The sequence below is a fragment of the Hylobates moloch genome, unplaced genomic scaffold (genome assembly GCF_009828535.3).
Source record: "Hylobates moloch isolate HMO894 unplaced genomic scaffold, HMol_V3 SCAFFOLD_13, whole genome shotgun sequence".
NCBI lineage: Eukaryota > Metazoa > Chordata > Mammalia > Primates > Hylobatidae > Hylobates > Hylobates moloch.
In genome coordinates this window covers 20747022-20770299 of record NW_026652288.1, presented here as the reverse complement: position 1 = coordinate 20770299, position 23278 = coordinate 20747022, and the positions used below count along the sequence as shown (strand labels likewise).

The following is a 23278-nucleotide window of genomic DNA, read 5'->3' as shown; positions in this document are numbered from 1 at the left end:
TAAATCTGTATGACTCAATAGTGTTGTGCTCTCAAAACGCAGTCTGACATTTCACATGTCTATCAGCCATTCTCCTCTGGATGTCTAGATGTTACTTCATATTTAAAATATCAAAAACTCCTCTTTAAAAATGGGTTGTCATTCTAGATTTCTTTCAAAGATGACTTCCAGTTAAATAAGCAACTGTAGGATAGGCACATATTACCATTAAGCACTGCCTCATTAGCAAAGAATGAACAGATATTTCTTGTGCTTTTTTGAATGAGTTATTACATTCTCTAGTTCTCATAATCTATACAAGGACTTTCAGACAAAAACAAGCATGTGGGCAAACATGATTTTAAAAAACAAAAACAAATGAGAAAACACCCTGGAAAAAGACTAACAAGTTTGTTCTGGAGAAAATAGTCTACAGATAAAAACAATTACCTTGAATATTTAAACACTGATGTTAAAATAAGCCGAAACTATGGGAAAGTTAAACCAATTTTCTAAATGTAAAGGGTGGCAACTTCTGCATTCAGAACAATACCTGGGCAAGATAAAGTAAACATAATATATATCTAGGCCATTTCTAACATGATAATATTTTTACTATTTACTCTGAATTAACTTTAGCTCAAAATTACTGTGACTCATTAGGTATAGTCTGGACTTCAAATACAGGAAGAACAGATTCTAAGAGTTTTTACACAGAAAGCCTAAAATTATTTTTTCTCACAAAATAATTCAGGAAGTTATCCACAGTCCTCTCTAGAGTAGTGATTATCAACCTTAGCTGTACATTAGAATCACCAGGAGAGCTTTAAACACCCATTAGTAAAGCCACAGTTCTTGACCAATTAAAACAGAATGTTTAATTTTTAATAGGGACCCAGGCGTCAGAGTTTTTTGAAAGCTTCCTTTCCAATGCAAAGTCAAGGTTGAGAACCACTGTAATAGAGTCCCTTTTTTATGCTTTTTCAGTAGGTAAGACTCTTTAAAATATTGATGTCTTAAACCAAGAGGAACTACTAAAATCACTTTGCTCTAGACCCAGAGTACCTGCAGGCAATAAAGTGGAAGAGTAATAGAGGTGGTAGGAGCTGAGATAGTAAAGGCAATAAAAACCAGTTTTTTTTAATGTTGTTTTCTTGTTTTGTTTTAAGGCTATGATTATAGTGAGTATGGAAATTTATTACTAATCCATGAAACCATATTTCTTGTATTTGTCATAACAAAGTCTTGATTTTTTTCCTTACATACGACTTCAAATTTGTGTTCTGAAGTATAATTTAATGTTTGGTTTTCTAACTGCTTTTACAACAGCTACTTTAACTCACTTAGTGATTCACTGTGTGTTAGGACTGCTATGAGATAGAAGCAGGGACCCAAAGTGGGTTCTTAAAGAATTTGATGGGGAAAAAAACATAAAAGAAGGTAGACATATACACGGGTAAGGGAATAGTAAAGGATATAAGAGCCAAAGTGTATGGTTTGGTGCCAATAGTTTATAGGAAACTCTTCCCCAAGTAAGCTAACTACTTTTCAAAAGGCAGTATAAATAACAAACAAAAGCAGTCAGAGAAATCTGAGTTGAACATCTCAGTTCCTTACTTACCAACTTTAAATTCATGGGCAAGATATTTAATTTCCCTGAGACTCATCCATAAAGTGGTGATAATAGCTTGGAGGAGAATGCTTCTTTCCCACTCCTGATGTTTCCTTCCATGTGGAGGTTCATAGGTGGGGCACTCTCCTAGCATAATACTCCTAGCCTCTTTGCTCTTCTGACTTATGCCTTCCAGAAGTAAGGCCAATCTCATTGGTCCATTTGGAAGGAGAAAGACATATGTTAGATTAGCCTCTTCCTCCTCCTTTTCTTTTTTGGGAGAACTGCCTCAGGCTGTTTTACATGGGTACCCTCCCAAGAAGATTCTCTTGTCTGTGCCTATAATCGTCTGTGTAAGTCTAAATAATTCCTTATTTCATTATTGGTAAGCCAATTTTTCCATGAATATGTCAGTCTTCAATATTGTTTTTGGTTTTATTTATTTTAAGTGTGACATTTTGCTTAACAATTATCTTTCTCCTCCTGAAGAGGTTTATTTGAAAGTGGTTTAAAACTCGAAGTGGAATCCTAGGTATTAGGTTCCTAAACCTTTACATCAACATACTTTGTAGAGTTGTAATAAGCATTAAATGAGAATACATATAAGACTCTTGGGACAGTGCCTGAAGCAGAATAAGCACTCAAAATATGGTAGCTGTTTCTATTGCTACCGTAACCACTACTGCTATCAGGAAAGACTTAAAAATTAGATAGAAAAGGGGGCCAATTGTAAAGCATTTATCAATTCACTATAAAACATCTAGGTAAAAATCAAATAAAATACCTTCTAACATTACATCAATAAAAACAAGACATTTCCACTTACTGAAAGAGTATAGCCTGTTATGACATTAGTTATAACACAGAATGTGGAATAATATACAATTTATTTATAAAGTCAACACAAACATTTGGCGGGGAACATTCTTTACAGCCTACAAAATCCTCAGTAACTAATCCATACAGAAAATAAATGTAATGTGGATAAACAAAATCAGACAATACTGTAGTGCATAAAATATTAAAATTTTAACAATATTTTAGAATCAGTCTGACATCTAAAAGATTTAAGAGAAAATATGCTAGAGTCAGTTTATTTATAAATTTATCTGGTTGAAAAATATGCTAGAGGCACACTCAAAAGACCTAAAGACATTTCATATGATATAAAACTATATGTAACAGAAAAATGATTCTTCAAAATGAGCGTAGGAAGCTCACTAATAATAGCAAAATTTGTTAACATGAGATCTACAGACATTTAGGAGTTTTATGAAACCCTTGAAATTATTTGTGAAATGTCATGCGTGTGTGCATGCATGTGTGGTTAAAATCTTTCACTACATTCTAAAAACTTCACCATTCAAAAAATGTAAAGATAGTGAACCAACATTTTATAATCATAGTGGCCACTTCCAGTTCATCCGTTTATCCAGATTTTCTAGTAAGTTTTCCTGCAACGTATTTTCAATTTGGATGTTAGTACATGAAAGACTTTTAAAGAATCAAATAAAAAGAATCTACAGAAAAAATCTACTTTATAAAAATGTCTATTTACCTTTTAAGTGTTCTTCTGTTTTTTTTTTTTTTTTTTTCATTATCATGCAACGTTTTTACTGCTGTTCTCAAGTTCATGTCTTATTTTCCTGTATTTCTTCAGTTGGTAGTTTTTCAAAAATGTCTTCAATATAACTGCTGTTCTTCAAACCATCAGGCAGTTCCCAAAATGAAGTTGTTGTACGTGTATCAAACAAAATGGTATTCTGGAAATGTTTTCCACTACCAACTTTCTTTCTCACTGTTAAATTTCTAGAATGTGATCTTTTACTAATACGAATTTTCCTTAAGAGGTTCTTACATCTTTCCTCTTTGTAGATTTCTGTTTATACTTTTGTTTCTCAGTGTATGTAAAATTTATATTTTGTTTTTTGTGACAATTTCGATCTAACAATGGGAAAATAGGCTTACTCTGTAATTTATATTGGATTTTTAGTAGATTCAGTAGCAGTAATTGCATCAAGATGAGCTGAATCTTCAGAATAAGTTGCGAGGCCAGATGCAACTAATATATCTGCCAAATTGTTTTTCTCATGAATGACATCTACTTTCAGTCTTGTTTCAGAATGATATTCCCTAAACTGAAAAACTAAGTCTGGTTTACTTAGGAAATCTCGAAAAAAGCTTTTGGCTTCTTCACTCCAATGTTTTCCTTTAGCAGGTAAGATACCGTATAAAATACATGGATAACTCAGCCTTGGCAAATTCAAAATTTCCTCAGGAACAACTTTAAGATTTATAATTTCTGAATAATGTATATAAAAAGAAAATCCATAGTCAATCAACACAAGACATAAAGACTGAGGTGAGACTTCAGAAATTTCTACTCTATTCCACAGATCTTCCGATTTATCTTTGAACAAACAACTAGAACCGGGAATTATGAACTCCTGAGGCAATGTTTGTAAGGTCTCCGGTAGGTCAGAAAGCAACATAAAAAGATATTTCATTATGTCAAAGAAATCTTCTAACTGAATACTGAAGTCTGATGGATCAGAAACAGCAGTTGCAATACCAGAATACTGCCTATCATTTTGGAATTGAACCCAAGTAAATGATTTTATTGCACATGATGATACAGGAGTCTTAGATTCAATGTTATAAACAATTTCTGCAGGTCTAAGTTTGTTTTCTTCAACAAGAACTGTATTCAAATTTAAGTATTCCAAAAGTAACAGGTCATCGACCAAAATTTCTACTTCCCAAACAGCATCTAAATATTTCAGGAAAAGAATATTTATTTCCAAATCAGCAAATAAGCACTCAAATGACATGTTCTTAGAATTTTCAAACCAAATCCATTTACAAGGTACAGCTTGTCTAGGAATATTTCTTATTTGATTACTAAGCAGCTTGGTATTACATACAGGCACTATTTCATAGATACCACAATCTACTAAAAAAACAAGTACTTTATCATCAACATACTTTTCTTCTACTTTTGATCGATGCCATTTCAAGGTATTTTTAGATTTTGCCAAGCATTCTACACCTTTTTCAATACTTTCCATTGATAAAAAAGGGGATTTTTTTTCTTCTTTAGTAATTAATACTATTAAATCTGATAAAATTTTTTTATTTTTGGATAACTTCACATAAAATCTTCCACTTTTTGAAACATTAAGCATTTCAGCTTTTTCAAGTTGTCCAGGTTTGAATTCTTCCAAAGGAATTTTAAACAGCTGTTGGTTCGAATTCACAGAAGCTTCAGACTCATATGATTTTCCTTTCTTCATTTCATTATCACCTGGGCTCACCTTTTGAGAGAGAACCTGAGGCATTTGCAATGCTGACTTCTGCAGTTTTGAACATGCTTTCCATTTCAGTAGTTCATTAATGACACATCTTTCATCACAAATCATATTTACTTCCCATTTCTGATCATGCTTTTTCAAAAATTCACAATAAACTGTTTTGTTATATATTTTCAAAGTAAAATAATCCACAGTTTTGTCATCCCATATTTCATCAGGCCCATTCCATTTTACTCCACTAAGAAAAGCATGGATTCCTAGCTGAGGAACAGTTAAAAATTCCCTCTGAAGTTCATAAATTTTAGATATGTTTACTATTGCAGAGTTACCATAGTCAATAAATTCTACTTCAAAAGAATTTCCTGGCAAAATTTTCTTAATAACTGCCCTGTAAATGGCATTGTCACCAGAATATTCTGCAACTACAAGATCTCCCACTAGAAGTTTAACTGATTTTCTCTTTCTCAATCTCCTTGCTGTTGCATTTAGAGCATCAGCAAGTCTGATAATTACACTTTCATTTTCAGCAAGCTGAATATGGAAACTTGCTGGATTACTGATATTAGATACATACCCTTTAACTTTGGCATTCAAATAAATTTGCGGTTGAGGAAGGTCTTTGATCTGTGGCCTAATAAGGTCATATGGGTTTTGTGAGGTTGTTTGATTTAATGCTCTGATAAAAGACTGTGATACAACCTTTACTGATTTTTGGCCCACACCCCTGTTCTCAAGAATACGTGCAGCTCCAGGGACAATTTTTATACCTTTAAGCCCATCATTCAAAGAATTCTTCATTTTGTTTTTTGACACAGGTTCCATTTTATAACAAACTGATGGCTTCAAAAACCTGGCATGTATATTTTTGGGATGCGTCAATTGATCTATTTTTCTTTCAGAATATGTTCCTGGACTAGTTTTATTTATCACATTATGGTGATAGTTGTTTCCTGTTTTGCCTTTCAAAGAAGTAGTAAATCTCTTATTCTCGTTTATTTTATTACTCTTTTCCATGCAGCATGCTTGGTCACAATGTCTTTTTCCATAAGCATGAAGCAACACTTTAATTTTCTCATTTATATATTGAGATCCATCATACAATTCTATACCAAGCTGTCCATCTGAATCCTGGGACAATATTATCGCCTTTAATGATTTTCCCAAGAAATTGTCTTTAAACCAACTACTGATTTCTGCTGGAATATCCACATCCCTAAGATCTGACAAAAAACACTTAATAGCTTGCATAGGTGTAAAAAACAACTCTGGAAACTGAGCTGAAATGGCCCTCAACATATTTTCTCCTACTAATTGCTTATTTCCAAAGTCTACAAAATAGACTTGAAACTCAGATGATGAATCTGTTGGTACTGCTAAAGCTCTATATGAGAGACCATCCTCTACATACTTAGATATGCACACTCTCATTTTATTAGAATCATATTTTGGACAATTTTTGAGGTTAATACTCTCTGTGATTTTTGTTTCTATCATCTCTAGATCTTTATTATTTCTGCCAAGCTGGCAATAAAACTTTTTGGGACTATATATGTGAGATATATATACTTCTTCTTCACTTCCAATTTTTATATTAAAGGAAGAATAACAGTAACTGTAAAGACTAAATAAAGATGGGAATGTCTCTGATAATGTGATATACCGAGCAGAGCCACGATTCATAAGAAATTCTTTTGCACTAGTAAATGAGGACTGTAAATCTACTAAGTTATATACATGGTTTGGATGTATAATAACTAAGGCATAGATGATACAAGTCAATAACCCTCTAGATGAAGAGATAAAATTCCGCAAGTCTCTGAATGCTTTTCTTGTCCAACTGAATAATTTACAACTAACAGGCTCAATAAAATGGTTAAGACAACATCTGAAGGCTTGGCCTTCTAACAAGAGAAAACGTGGGTTAATTGCACAAAGATCTTTAATCAAAACCCTTTTTTGGTAACCATAATCAACAAACACTATGTCAACTTCTGTGGATACTTGAGTCAAAACAGCAGCTCTATACCACTTCCCAGAATACTTAGCAACACAAGCAGTCTGCCCAATCTCATAAGGATCAGAATGAATACTATAGTAATTCTGAATTTGCTCCATTAGTAATTTTAGGTCTTCTAACTTACATTGGAGCTGGCATGAAAAGTCACCTGGGCCATAATAACAGGAACATTTAACTTCAAGAACTGTTCCTGGTCTAAAAATATATTCTTTATAAGGCAAGGATGACTCAGGTCCCACAGACAAGGTGAAAGGATTTTTTAATTCTGATATATTAATATCTAGGGACTTTGGCAAAGACAAGTTATTTTCCACCAGGTTATTTGAATGGTACTTTTTAGATTTAGGTCCTTCAAGAAGGGCAGATACGACTTTTTTAATATTAACTTTGTTTTTAGATTTTGAATTTAACATTGAATGTTCACTTACAGATTTTGGAAAACATTCTAGTTCTACTTGAAAATATTCTGCATATCCAGCTTGTAACATAAGAGAGATAACATCAATATTTTCTGAGTCTTCAACACTTTGAATATTTACAGTGTACTTGTCATCTTTTTTTGCTATAACCTGAAGCAAAATTGCTTTGTTCAAAACTAATTTTTTAAAATAATCAATTGCAGCCTTAGTCCATAAATCTTCAACAGGAAATATATGTGCAAGTGAACAGCACATCGCTAAGGCAGGCAACTCACAAAATTCTGGAAGCAAAATTTTTACATCAAAAAATGGTATGGAATCAGTATTACCATAATCCAAAAAATAAACATTAATCTTATAACCATTAATTTCAGTGACGACAGCTCTGTAAAAACGTCTGTCCTTGCTATATCTAGCACAACAAAATAATCCAGGTTCAGGTTTTCTTAGAATCATTTCATCATTTTCACACAAATCATAAAATTTGTTTATGTTTTTCATTATTTTTTGAAATTCATTCTGATGGTCATTAGTGCGTATCCAGAAATTTGATGGGTTTAATACATATGCTATAAAAGCTATGTAGGCAGCCTCTATCTCCATTTCTGTTGTTTTAATGGGAAAACCTACTTTTAAAATGCCTTTTTTATTTAGAGAGTCTATTGACCATTCAATATTTCCCATAGAACTCTCAACTGCAAAGCTGTTTACATCAGACACACTTGTCTCACTCAAGATATTGGAGATTTTTGAATCAGACATCGGACAAAGTACTTGTGTGCCTACAGTCTTCAGTAGACACTTAGAATTAACTGTAAACTCTTGAGTTTGTAATGTCACGTAATACAAATGCTCATCCTTATTGAACCAATCAATGTGTGCATATACCACTTGTCCTAATAAGGCCTGTTTAAATATACTCAGTTGAAATGTTCTTGCATCTCTATCTGGACTGTGCAAACATGTCAGAGAACATGGAAATGAAAATAATGGCACTAAAATAAAATCCTGTTTAAGTTTCTTTACATAAATTGAGGGTATAGCCTCACTACTGCCATAATCCATAAACCAAATTTTTACTTGATTTGGGGGCAAGAGCTGCTGAATAATTCCTCTATGCCACTGTCCATTTCGCCTTCTGGCAACACAAAGTAGTCCAAAATTATCACACGTGGGACTAGTTTCTTGACAGATGGTATCATAATGCAAAGTCATATGTGCTGTCAAGTTTTCTAGCTCTGGAGTCCATTTAATTAACTGACAATAAAATTTACTTGGGCTCAATGCAGATGATACCTTTAGACTTTCAGTACTTCCTACTGACAAAGATGGCTGCAACTTATCCAGAACATTTTGAATATCAAGTGAAGTATCTTTATTACCTAATGACAATTCAGGCCTTTTATGTTGCAATAAATCTGGCATTTGTTGAGGGAATTCTTCTAACATTTCCACAATAAGACGAAATGAATCTCCATCAACAAGTCTTCCTAATTGTAACTTGAGAGCCTGAGATATAATTTTTGGCACGTCAAAAAGAAACATTTGCAGAGGTAAAATAGCTTGCACATAACCTTTCACTTGTATTCCTACTAATGACTTGAAATAATTCAAAGCTTTAGGGGACCATTTTTCACCAACTGGTAGTATATTCGCAAAAATACCAAACACTACCCGTGGCGGTAGCTCAAATAAATTGCCACAGGCTGAAGCAATCTGTGGACCAGCAACTCTTAGTTCTTCTCCACGATCTATGAGGAGCACTGTATAGAGTTCATTTTTCTTTTCCACGACTCTTCCTCTCAGCCATTCTCCAGATACTCTTTCTTCCACCAAACAAATTTCATCAATTTCCACATTATTTTTCACTTTTGGAGTGTGTTGTATTTCTCTCTGCAATATGTGGTAGTCAAACTCACATGCATTATTATTTATGCCTTGAAATTTCACCAGAATATCTTTGGGAAGACATTTAATATGTGATATTGTCAGATCCACATCTAAAAATGTTGGTAAGAGAGATGCAGAATCCATTTTCTAAAAAGCAAATAATAATTACTCATTAGCTATCAAAGTTAACTGCAATTAGCCTTATGTTTGGCATATAAATATACAACTAAAAATAATTATATGCCTGTATTTTATCAAATTTAAACATGTTGATAAAAATTATACACATTGAATAAGATGCTGGTGAAATAAAATCTAACATTCACTGCTTTCTATACTTTCAAAATTTTTCGTTGAAATAATTACAAAAACATTTTTTTAAATAGGAAGAATACCATCACTGGAAAACAGAGAGGAGCAACCTTTATTTTCCAGAAACTTTACAAATTCCAGCTGGATATTGGACAAATGTGGTGTAATGAAAGGATCCAAACTAGCCTCATTGGGGACCTCCTTCTCCTCCTGTGAGACAACCACTTTACTTCATGCAGACTCTTTCCAACAACCTATAACGCAAAGAGGTGAGTGCTAGAAGAAAGGGCAGATGGTGAACCAAAAAGGGGCACACTGTTTGCCATCCCCACTCTGTGCTGAATTCGCAATATTTGGACTCTATCAGCATCATTATGCAACCCCGGGATTCATCTTTGATTGAGGGAAATCAGCTGAGACCTGGACACCACAAAGGGAAGCTAAGCATAGAAAGACACTGAAGTAGGTTAGGTATATCCAGACCTTATCACTGGCATGACTGGCTACAATAAGTGGAAAAGGGAAGGAATCTATAGCATCAAGGCAAAATTTTCTACCACAGCTAATCTGTGGATTTTTAGGATTCTAAAAGTAAGACAAATATTCAAGAAATATAAATAATCCCCAATTTCAGGCAAGAACCATCATCTACTGTGACAGGATACAGCTCAACTCTTCCTTGACTCTGAGTTAACAGTTGACAGGCATTAATTTATTTCTATGAGGACGAGTAAGAGAAAAACATTGGATGCCTTCTCCCCAAAAATGAGGGAACCTCTTAAAAGAAACCAAGGAAATGCTACTCCGTAGAAATAGATGTACTGAAAGAATAGCAAAGTCCTGTTCTCAAAAAGGTCAAAAGGTGAAAATATAACAACTGATATTAGGATGAACTATACACACATAATAGATTTTAAAGTATAATGGGAAAATAAAACCTAAAATAAAGATAAATTAGAAGAAAATTTTGACAGAATACCCCAAAGCTCAGAGGAAAAAGATAAAAAGATGAAAGAGGAGTATGCAGGGACAGAATATAAAGTCTCACCAAAGTCTAAATGTTTTCATTATTTAGTCACAGGCCTTCACCTAATTCCCACACTTTACTCAGTTTATAGCCCCATTAATTCCTTACATGAAGAGACAACCAGGTACTCTCAAAGAATCCTATACTGGATTATACCAAAACTGTCTTCCTGGCATTCACCTAAAGGGCCCTGTGACCATTCACATGGGCATATGGGAAAGAAAAAATTTACATATATCTTTCAGGAACCATGCCACCCTTTTTCATCTATAAAAAGTAGATGTACTCAGAAGATCTCCTTCATTAAACAGAGGTGGTATATACAGTACATATAAGACAACCAAGCCCAAAGGCACAAGGAAGTTTTTAAATAGGTTACTCAAACTATAAAAAACCTACTCCTCCACGTCACTATCTCTCCCTCAAACAATACAGATGGCCTCCTGGGGAATTTCACATCAGAGTTGGTAAACATCTGGTTTATACATGGCTCTCACTTAATGCCAGTAACATCCAGATATAGATTGCTGAGGCATTACACCCCAACCCGGGTGGGGGGGGCGGGGATGGGAGTAGGGTGGCAGACTAAGAAATGAAAGAAAATCTTCACAGTAGAAAGACCTACCATTACATCTACTTTGCCTAAAGAAGAAATTGCTTGAGTTAATAACCTATGCATATTAATACGCAATGGCTAATAGTTTCTGCAGGATGATTAGGAATGCTGAAGGAACAAGACTTGAAGACTTATTACAAAAACGTCTGAAGAAAAGGTATGTGAATGAGCCTCTATAAATTGGCACATAGGAAAATTTTAGGTCCCACGTGATGCTCACCAGAGGGCCCCACAATGAAAAAAAATTCTTCATCAGGTAGACAGCATAACCTATCCTGTGGATGTCAGTCAAACTCTTTCACCTGCCTCTACAATGCTTACTCAATAGGGTCATGAAGAAAGTTCCCAGTGTCATGGACAAAGCTCCTACCCTTTTGCATCTAAAGACCAAATGAAAATAATTCAAAGAAAATTCAGGTGTATATATATACATCTTTTTTATTATATATATTTATATATAAAAATATGTATATATATCTTATTATACCTTATATATAAATATATAAATATATAATATTTATATTTAATACATAATATATTTTTATATTATATATAAAATTTAGAACCAAACTATTATTTATATATATAATTATTTACATATAAAATTTAAAACTAATTATTTTACACAATGAACAAATGTATTATTTTAAAGACATAATTTAAATCAAGATGTTCTAGATCCAACCCCTACTCAAATATGATAATCCTTAGAAGATTACTATATCACAGAAAGTACTTACACTGTATACACAGGATTCAGATATCAGTACTCAATTAATTGTGTGAAATTTGGGAAACTATTTTTCCTTAGAATCAGACTCTAAATCTGTAAAATGAAAAGTTTAATTAAATTAGGATTTTTCAAACCATTTTTCTGCAGCAGAAATCTTAAAATGTAAAATGCAAAAGATAATTTTTGCAAAAATCAAAATACCTATAAAATGGATTCATTAGTGTTCTAACAATTTCATATGTTTATAAAATTTAATTGTGAAGTCAGTAAATGAGACTAATAAAGTTATTCTATTAAACACAAGCCAATAGCAGCCTCATCATATAATTTGACTTATTATGATGTTTGATAGCACAGTATCAGGAAAATCAGGCTCACAAATATGAAACAGTCTACCTGCTTCCAAAATCATACATGATCCAACACAGATACAGTCAAACAAAAACATGGGAGAGCCACAACTTGAATAATCAATGAGTTAATCTAATGGCACTAACTAGTGCTCTTTTCTGCTTTTAAATTTACTATATAATATTTGAATGTTTTATATAAAAATTATATTTTAAAAAATCAAATTTAAATCCAAAGTTCCCAAACACCTGAATTAAATCTAAATAAAAAATATACATCAACACAGTTCCCCTGAGGTTAGAGGAAAATATAATCTACAAATACTATTAAAATTGATAGAGAAAACCCTTTCTATACTAAAATGCCTGATTCTATAGAATATATATTATAGATAATGACACTCATTGGAGTTCATCTTCTATAAATTAACATCAAACAAGTCCAGACCAGTAAAGTCCACTAGAAACACAATTGAGCCATATATATAAAGCAATCCAGTAATACCATTTAAAAGTAATTAAAGAGACAAATGAAATTACTTTTCATAATCTATTTTAACTCAATATATCCAAACTATTATCATTTCAACATGTAATCAACATAAAATTATTATGATATTTGATTTCTTTTTAATACTAAATATTCAAACTATGGTGTACATTTTACACTTAGCGTACATCTCAATTTGGACTAACCATTATTTCAAATGCTCAATAGCTGTATGTGGTTAGTGACTAGTATTTCAACATACAGGTCTAGAACTATGATATAATTTTAAGTTTTAAATATAAATTTTGTCAAAAATCTTAAAGCAGGTAAAATAATAGTTCCTTGTATTAATAACTCCTTATAATCCTTTAAATTTTTTAAAGGTTTTTAGTACACTAGTTTAACTGATCTTCACAACAAGATTCTTCATTTTTCGGACCACAGAACTGAAGATCAACTGAAACTGAAATTGATCAAAGTTGAAATCTAAAAAGAGATTTAGGTTTCTGATTAGGTTTTCTGATTATCAGTCCAGTTCACTATGTACATTATTTCATTTCCACTGCTTTACACTGTTGTTTCAATTAAAGTACATAATCATGCACAAGAGCCATAATAAAAATGAAAGATGCAAATACAAAAGAAAAAAAACCCACAAAAACAAACAAGCAAAGCACCATTCTGGGACAGAATGTGCTTAATAATTCTTCCTTTTTCAAAATTTAAGGTCGTTCTGCTCAAACTTTGGCCAGTATTCTGGCAAGGTTACTATGTTCCAAAAGACTGCAAGTTGAAGGATCTGTGCTTTGGTTTTCCTCCTCCCATCTTTTCCATATATTCAGAATAGTTTCTAGATTCACCTTGTTAATGACACTGATGTGATGAAAATAAAACTGGATATACTATTTGAGTATGCATATTTCAGAATCAGGGTTTCATTTTTTTTAACATTCTTTACTGAAGTTCACAACCAGGAGCAATTTTTTCCCCAAGGGAACATTTGGGGGCATCTGGAAATACATTTAGTTGTCTTAACTGAGGTAGGAAGTGAGTGCTACCAATATCTAGTGGGTAGAAGCCAGGGATGCCGCTGAATATCCTATAATGCACAGCGGAGCACACTCTTACACAAACAAAGAATTATTCAGCCCAATATGTCAACAGTTCTGAATTTGACAAAGTCTGCTTTAGTGAGAGCAAAAATAAATACCAGGTAGATAAAAGAACTAATTTATTAAAACTATCTAAAAGAATTAGAAGAAAATACAAGAATATTTTTCTAATCTTACTAAGGGAGACATCTTTTAGGAGACAAAACCTGGAGGTCATAAAATTTTTTTAATATATTAATTTCGTTAATTATAGGCAAAAAATGAAGCTATAAACAACATTAAAATCAATTTAATTTACTGCATAAAGGATTTTCTCAAGCCAAATATCTTCATCATCTATGACTCCACTATCATTCCACTCACAATCCACCAGGAAATTCTACTGGGTTCATCTCCAGAGCATATAAAAATCTGACACTTGCAATTCTGCTGCCACAATCCTGGTCTAAACTATCTTCCTCTGTCATCTGTAATACTACCTTCCTCACTAGTCTTTTAGCCTTAACTCCACCCTATCCCAACCTGTGAATATTCTTAGCATTGTAACCAGAGTGATCTTTTTAAAATATAAGATACAATATGTTAAGAGAGAAAAAAAATCAGTGGCTTCTAGTTTCACTGAGTGAAAACTAAAGCCATCAAAAATGGCTTTATGAAGTCCAAAAGAGCAAACCATCACCACCAGCACCACCAAAACCTCCCATGTTTTCTCTTGCCTTATTTCGTATTACACTCCCATCACTTATTACACTGAAGCTGCAATTCCTCCCTTGACATTCTGTGAATCTCTTCGCCTCTGGGCTTTGGGCTTAACTGCTGTCAGAGCACAGCTTGCTTCCTCACTTCCTCCAAGTTTTGGTCAGAAGATCCCCTTCTAGGTGAAGCATTCCCTGACTACTCTAATTAAAACTGTAACCTCCCACAAACTTAATAGTCCCTAGCCTCTCCCTACTCTCTCTACCAAAAGCAAAAAAAAAGTTCTATTAAACTAGAGGTTCTCAAACCTTTGTTCTCAGGACACATTTATAGTCCTATAAATCATTGAAGATCTCAAAGAGTTTTCATTTATGTGACTTATATCTACCAACGTTTATCATTTTAGAAATAAAAATAGAAATTTAAAATATATTTAATTCATTTAAAAATACTAAACCCACTAAAAACACAGATCTTTTCATGAGAGATGATTATATTTCTTAAAATCAAAAGATTAGTGAAAAGTGACATGGTTTTACAATTTTTACAGATTTCTTCAATGTCTGCTTAATAGAAATTAAGCTGGATTCTCATATCTGCTTCTACATTCAATGTGTTGCAATAGGCTATTCTGGGTGAAGGATGTGAAGAAAATCTAGCTATACACAGATACGAGTTGGAGAAGGGAGGAGAATGTTAAAAGCTTTTTCATATAACTGAAGACATTCTTATTTGATATGCACAACAACTCAATGAGTAGTGGTTTTTTCGAAGTTAGTTTACAATGTGGAATATAAAATCATAAGGGAACTTTTTGTATTATCTTAAAATCCACTGGCCTACCTATCTTGTACTTTGAAATTTTTAAATATGCATGATTTTATATCACATGGATTAATTTGAAAATATTGGTTAGATGTACAGATCTTCCATATGTCGACATATTACATTACCTAACATCCCCAAACAAAATTGATTGGTATCACCAGCAATCTCATCAGAAAAGTCATCAAATTTGAGGATACCATCAAACTCAAAATGGCAGACATCACTTTCCTGACTTTTCTAATTTTTGCTTTAAAACTTGGATTTTATCATTGACAAATACTGTCAGTTGTTTTCCTTAAAGTGAGGAGCTTGCTTCAATTTGCAAAGTACCCAAATCTGACTCAGTTTGCTACATTGGTTTGCACCTCAAATAGTTACATCAAATGCTTTTCCTAGAGTCGATCTGCATAGTTCAGTATCAACAGGAGTGCTTTGATGAGTACCTCCCATTTCATCACATGGAATATTAACAAGACATATTTTCAAGGATCATGCTTTAATATCATTCATTTTTACTGCTAGATCAAGGACATTTTAAAGTGAAACTGCCACCTTTTTTATTCCAAGTGTTTGGTAGTAAATAATACAATGACTACCAATAGTTTGGTGCCATTGCCTTGATTCACAGCGAGGTGCCAGCAGTTTTTCCCACCATTGCTTTTGCACCATCAGTGTCAACATTAACACACTGAAAAAGGTAAACATTGACAAGATGCCAAGTTTATTCATGGGGAAATAATATTTTCAATAAATGGTCCTGAAAAAAAATGGATACCCACATGCAAAAGAATGAAGTCAGACCTCGACCTCACACAATATACACAAGATGTTCTCAGACTTACGATGGTTCGACCTCAGATTTTTCAGCTTTACAGGGAATTTTTGGGGACATAACCCCATAGAAATCTAAGAGCTCCTCACAACTTAAAAAGGAGATACAGTTTCTACTGAATGTGTATTGCTTCCGCACTACTGTGAAATTGAAAATCCTAAGTTGAATCATGGTAAGTCAGGGACCAACTCTTTCGTTGCCAGCATTAAATGCATCTTCAGCTTACAGTATTTTCAATTTACAATGAGTTTATCAAGATGTAATCTCATTGCAAGTTGAGGAGCATCTGCACAAAAAGCAACTGAAAATTGATAAAAAACCTACAGGTAAGAACTAAAGCTGTCAATTCCTTAAAAATTTTGAAATAAATCTTCATGACTACTATGGTTTAAATGTTTGTGACCTCCAAAACTCACATTGCAACTTACTCACTGAGATGTGGGACATTTAACAGAGGTGAATAGGTCAGGAGGGTACTGTCCTTACGAATGAATTAATCCATTCATGGGTTATTGGGTTATCAGGGAGTAGCATTGGTGGTTTTATAAGAAGAGGAAGAAGGACTTGAACTAGCATGCTCACCCCCTGTCCATGTGATGCCCTGTACCACCTCAGGACCTGCAGAGTCCCCACTAGCAAGAAGGCTCTCACCAGAGGTGGCCCCTTGACCCTGGACTTCTCAGTCTCCATAACTGTAAGAAATAAATTCCTTTTCTTTATATATTACCCAGTTTCAGGTATTGCTATAAGGAACAGAAAACATATCAAGATGTATTAGGCAATGGCTTCTTAAATATGGTTCCAAAAGCACAAGTAACAAAAGATAAAAAAACAGATCAATTGGACCATCAAAGTTTAGAAAAAAACTTGTGCTCCAAAGGACCCATCAGAAAAGTGAGAAGTCAACCCTGAAAATGGCAGAAAATATCTGCAAATCACCTATCTGATAAGTGGCTTGATGCATAATATATGTAAAGATCCCAAACTTAACAATGGGAAGACAATGCAATCTAAACACAGGCAATGGATTCGACTACATATTTATTCAGAAAAGATACACAAAAGGCCAATAAGCATATAAAAAGATAGTCAGCATCATTAGTCACTAGGAAAATGCAAACTACAATGAAATGCCACTCCAGACACACTAGGATGACTGTATTTTAAAAACCGAACAATTACAAGCGTTAGCAAGAATGCAGAGAAATTAGAACCCTCCTGCAATGTGCACCTGTAAAACAGTACAGCCATTTTCAAAAAGTTCGGTGATTCCTCAGAAAGTTAAAACAGCAATTCCATTACTAGATATAGACCAAAGAAAACTGAAAACACACATCCACACAAAAATTTGGACAGGACCATTCTTAGTAGCATTATTCCTAACAACTAAAAGTGAAAACTACACAAATTTCATCAACTGTTGAAGGAGTAACACAATGCAATAAATACAAAAATTAGAGGGGCATGGTAACGTGCACCTCTGATCCCAGCTACTTAGGAGGCTAAGGTGGGAGGATGGCTTGACCCTGGGGAACAGAGATTGCAGTAAGCTGAGATCCTGCCGCTGCACTCCAGCCTGGTAGAGAGAGCAAGACTCTCTCAAAAAAATAAATAAATAATAATAACTTTTTTTTAAGAAAACACTTGTTTTCCCATGGATTATATTGACACTGATTTTTCCTTCTCTCTGATTTTTCCACTTTGAATTTCTCTATAAATGGCCATACATTTCTTCTCTGACAGTGAAGAAAAAAAAACTGAAACAAAATTCTTTTCAAAATGTCATAAAGTTAGAAGAAAATTTAGAAAAACATTTGAAATATTTTAGGATAAGATGGGCAATCAAGAAAGATAGAAACCCCAAAACCATAAAAGGAATGAAGAACACAGTTAGGTACATATATGCTAAAATTCCTATATAAAAAAGAATATAGGCCAGGCGCGGTGGCTCATGCCTGCAACCCCAGCAATTTGGGAGGCCGAGGCAGGTGGATCGCGAGGTCAGGAGATCGAGACCATCCTGGCTAACATGGTGAAACCCCGTCTCTACTAAAAATACAAAAAATTAGCCGGGCGTGGTGGCGGGTGGCTGTAGTACCAGCTACTCGGGAGGCTGAGGCAGGAGAATGGCGTGAACCCGGGAGGCGGAGTTTGCAGTGAGACAAGATCGCGCCACTGCACTCCGGCCTGGGAGACACAGCGAGACTCCATCTCAAAAAAAAAAAAAAAAGAATATCATATGAATAGACAAATGACAGATTTTTAAAAAAACTGTAACATGGAATATAGATAAAAAGCATCCTTAACATAAAAGTATGTTCCATATTACTAGTATGGGGAAAAGAAAAATGAAAATTCCTCTTCCATGTACTGTACTAGGAAAAACATAAATGAATGATTATATCCAGAACAAATGAAGATGTGGAGAATCAAAGTTCATAGGTTCCAGGTAAGAGAATAAATTCTTATAATATTTTTGTCATGTAAACTTATAGTACCATTAATCTTAAAATCCTCATATCTTTTGATACCAAGATTACTCTTGGTAATCTATCCTTATGAATATAAGAATACATGCTTAAAGATGTTTATTGAAACACTTATAAAATTAAAACTATAAAACACTGCTAAGAGAAATTAAAGATGTAAATTAATTTTAAGGTATCAATTCTCCCCAGAGTCACCTACAGAACTGACATAATCCCAATCAAAATCCTGGGATGCATTTCGGTAGAAATTCAAACGCAATTCTAAACCTTTTATGGAAATGCAAAGGAACAGAATGGTCTAAATAGGTTATAAATAAATAAACTGAAAAAGATTAAAGTTTGAGAACTTACGCTTACCTGAATTTAAGACTAATTATAAAGTTACAGCACTCAAGACACTGTGGTACTGGTGTAGTACTGGTGTGGAAATATAATTCAATGGAACAGATCAGAATGCAGAAATAAGACCTAGATAAAGTCAATAAGAGATAAAATGATTTTCAACCAAGGTGCCAGCAATTCAACAAATGATGCTGTAACAGCTGGATAGCCATACGCTTAAAAGAGGGAAAAAAACTGACCATATGCAAAAATTTATGCTAAACGGAATATAAACCCACATATAAGAACTAAATGTATAAAACTTCTCAGAGGGCCGGGCGCGGTGGCTCACGCTTGTACTCCCAGCACTTTGGGAGGCCGAGGCGGGCGGATCACGAGGTCAGGAGATCGAGACCACGGTGAAACCCCGCCTCTACTAAAAATACAAAAAAATTAGACGGGCTTGGTGGCGGGCGCCTGTAGTCAGTCCCAGCTACTCGGAGAGGCTGAGGCAGGAGAATGGCGTGAACCCGGGAGGCGGAGCTTGCGGTGAGCCGAGATTGCGCCACTGCACTCCAGCCTGGGCCACAGAGCGAGACTCCGTCTAAAAAAAAAAAAAAAAAAAAAAAAAACTTCTCAGAAAAAAAATAGAAAATCATAGGTACCCTGACTTGGCAAAGATGTCTTAAATAAGACACAAAAAATTCAAACTACTAAAGGGGGACAAAATCAATACATCAGAGTTTATCAAAATTAAAATATTTTGCTCTTCCACAGACACAATAAAAAACCTAAAGGCAAGCCACAGAAAGTGAGAAAATACTTACAAAACATATAGCCTAGAACCTGTCTCTAAAATATATAAAGAACTTTTACAACTCAATAGTAAAAAAAAAAAATCCAATTTAAAAATAGGTAAAAGATTTAGCAGCCACTTTACCAAAGAAGATTTATTGATGGAAAATTAGCATTTGAAAAACATGCTTAATATCATTGTCACTAAGAAAATGCAAATTAAATCGCACTAAGATAATACTTCACATCCACTAGAATGGCTGAAATTAAAGGGCAACAGTACCAAACATTGGTGAGGGTATAGAGTAACTGAAAAGGTCACAGACTTCAGAAAGAACTGTAAAACGATACAAACATTTGGAGAACAGTTTGGAAGCTTCTTTAAAAGTTAAATATATACATATACCTTCCACATGACCTGGCCAATCCACTTCCGAGTATTTACTCAAGATAAATGAAAGTATATGTCCATGCAAAAACTTGTAGGAGACCGTTCACAGCAAGTTTACTTGTAAGAGCCAAAAACAAAACAACCCAAATGTTTGTCAACACAATAAACAATGGAACGATACAATAGTCGTAATGCATAAAATGGAAACCATCCAACAATAAAAAGGAATGCTGTAACCCCAGCACTTTGGGAGTCCAAGGCAGGCGGATCACCTGAGGTCCGGAGTTCAAGATCAGCCTGACCAACACAGAGAAACCCTGTCTCTACTAAAAATACAAAATTAGCCGGACGTGGTGACGCATGCCTGTAATGCCAGCTACTCAGGAAGCTGAGGAAGGAGAATCGCTTGAACCCAGGAGGCGGAGATTGCGGTGAGAAGAGGTCCCACCATTGCACTCCATCCTGGGCAACAAGAGGGAAACTCCGTCTCAAAGAAAAAAAAAAAAAGAATGAAACACTGATACTCATAAAAACATGGATGATTCTCAAAATTGCAGAATACACATTTTATGAGTCCATTTGTATAAAATCCTAGAAAATGCCATTTAATCTATAGTAACAGAAAGATCAGTGATTGACTTGGGTAAGGGGAGCGCAGGTTGAAGTAGGACCAAAGGAAACCTTTGAAGGTGATAGATATGCTTATGATGTCGTTTATAGTGGTTTCATAGAGTATACATGTGTCAAATGTCAAATTGTACACTTCAAATATGTGTAGTTTGTTATATCTCAGATATACTTCACTAAAGCTATAAGACATACACACACACACATGCACAACCTGAATGTTCATTAATAGGAACAGAATAATTCATAGAGGACTTATTTTAATATTGCTAATTGCTAATAAAAAATTTCTATTGGCTCTGATGAATAGGTCTTAAGAATCCTGTTCAATTTGGGAGGAGGTCAGAGTAATACAAAAAGACACTAAAATGATACATTACGTGTATACATGAATATGTGTTCATATACAAATAGAGGAAAGTGTGACAGTACGTATCAAACAAATAAATTAGGAGATGGAACTGGAAAAAGAATTCCAGAGGGTAAAAGGTAATTCACTTTACCCTCTGCTTTAGCTGACATGCTGTAAAGAGCTTCAAAAGGTTAGAAAAATTGAATGTATACCAAAGTGGTACAACAATTAAGTGACTCATCAAAAATAAATTTCTTCAGAAAAGCACCTCCACACCTTAACTCTCTTTATGTCTTCTGGTCTACACTAACTCACTCTCTCTCTCTCTCTCTCTCTCACACACACACACACACACACACACACCCCCTGGCATTAGGATCTCTTCCTAGCATTAGATCTGGCACACTCACATACACGCTGGCTTGGAATCTAATTCAAACACACACCATGGCATTACAATGTCTTTCTCACACATACCCTGGCATTAGGATGGCTCTCTCTCACACACACACCCTAGCATTAGGATTTCTCTCACACACAACCTGGCATTGGGATCTCTCCCTCACACACACATCCTAAAATTAAGATTTCTCTCACATTCACACACACCCTGACATTACGATTTCTCTCTCACACACACACCCTGACATTAGGGTCTCTCTTACACTCACACACTCTGACATTAGGGTCTCTTTCTCACACACACACACCCTAACATTAGGATTTCTCTCACACTCAGACACCCTGGCATTAGGATCTCACAGTCACACACACCCTGGCATTAGGGTCTCACACTCACACACCCTGACATTACGGTCTCTCTCACACACACACCCTGACATTAAGATTTCTCTCACAGTCACACACACCCTGGCATTAGGGTCTCACACTCACACACACCCTGGCATTAGGGTCTCACACACACCCTGACATTAGTGTTTCTCCCTCACACACACACACCCTGGCATTAGGATTTCTCTCACACTCACACCCCCTAATATTAGGATCTCTCAGTCACGCTCACACACCCTGGCATTAGGGTCTCTCTCACACACACCCTGACAGGATGTCTCTCACATTCACACACCCTGACATTAGGGTTTCTCACATACACACACACACCCTGGCATTAGGATCACTCTGTCACATACACACAGTCTGACATTAGGGTTTCTCTCACACTCACACACCCTGGCATTAGGATCACTCTGTCACACACACACACACACACCCTGGCATTAGGATCACTCTGTCACACACACACAACACAGCCTGGATTAGGATCATTTGTCACACACACACACACACCTGGATTAGGATCATCTGTCACATACACATTAGGATCACTCTGTCACACACACACCCTGGCATTAGGATCACTCACACACACACAGTCTGACATTAGGGTTTCTCTCACACTCACACACCCTGGCATTAGGATCACTGTGTCATATACACCCTGGCATTAGGGTCTCTCTCACACTCACACACAGCTTGGCATTAGGATCAGCCATCATTGACCCCATATGCTGGGTGCTCCCATCTCTGATAACTGCATTTTTCGAGGAAGGGCTGCTGCTCCCGGGTGGGAGGGCTGAGTCTGAGCCGCCGCCGCCATTAGAGGTAGGGAGAACAGAAGCAGCTGAAGATCCCACGACAGACTTCAGATCGCAGCCCGCCCCTGGGAGGCCAAAGCCCCTGTGGGTCAGAAGAGAAAAGTGGGGAAGTACCATGGAAACCAGTTGTACCTGGAGCAGGCTAACCATACATAAGCCGAGCTGGGGTTTACCAAGAATCTCTGCTGCGGGTCAGGCCGCTCTTCCCGGAGCTGGAAAAATACCGCTAGGGCCCAAGATGGCGGGAGACTCGGGCCTTGTTCCCACCCCCTCGTAATCCCGCAGCGGCCCCAGGGAGCATGTGCGGGCTTGAAGGCCAAATGCCGCGGGTGAGGCCTGCAGCTGCGCAAAGCGTCCCGCCTGACGCTATCCCTGCCTTCCTGAGGGCGGCGGCTGTGTGCGGCCTGGTAAGGGTGGTGCCCACTGGGAGTTCTTGAAGCTGGCATTAGGCTCCAGGTGGGCA

General features: G+C 35.5%; 1 protein-coding gene across 2 annotated transcripts; it reads right to left on the bottom strand.

Annotated features, from left to right (window-relative positions):
• Nucleotides 1-2461: 2461 nt before the first annotated feature.
• Nucleotides 2462-23067, bottom strand: TDRD15 (tudor domain containing 15). 2 transcript variants are annotated; one of them, XM_032173334.1, is made up of 4 exons: nucleotides 22989-23067; nucleotides 19071-19181; nucleotides 11924-12009; nucleotides 2462-9375 (listed from the first exon to the last, which is right to left on the bottom strand). In XM_032173334.1, exon 4 carries the CDS (start codon nucleotides 9370-9372, stop codon nucleotides 3568-3570), a length of 5805 nt encoding a protein of 1934 aa, XP_032029225.1. In that variant the 5' UTR covers nucleotides 9373-9375; nucleotides 11924-12009; nucleotides 19071-19181; nucleotides 22989-23067; the 3' UTR covers nucleotides 2462-3567. The 2 variants fall into 2 exon arrangements, with proteins under 2 accessions (XP_032029225.1, XP_058282839.1); XM_058426856.1 differs by having other exon boundaries at nucleotides 22948-23061.
• Between the last annotated feature and the right edge of the window lie 211 nt (nucleotides 23068-23278).

What these genes read in the sequence shown, in the direction of transcription:
- TDRD15 (XM_032173334.1), bottom strand. Translation starts at nt 9,372, where the DNA reads ATGGATTCTGCATCTCTCTTACCAACATTTTTAGATGTGGATCTGACA.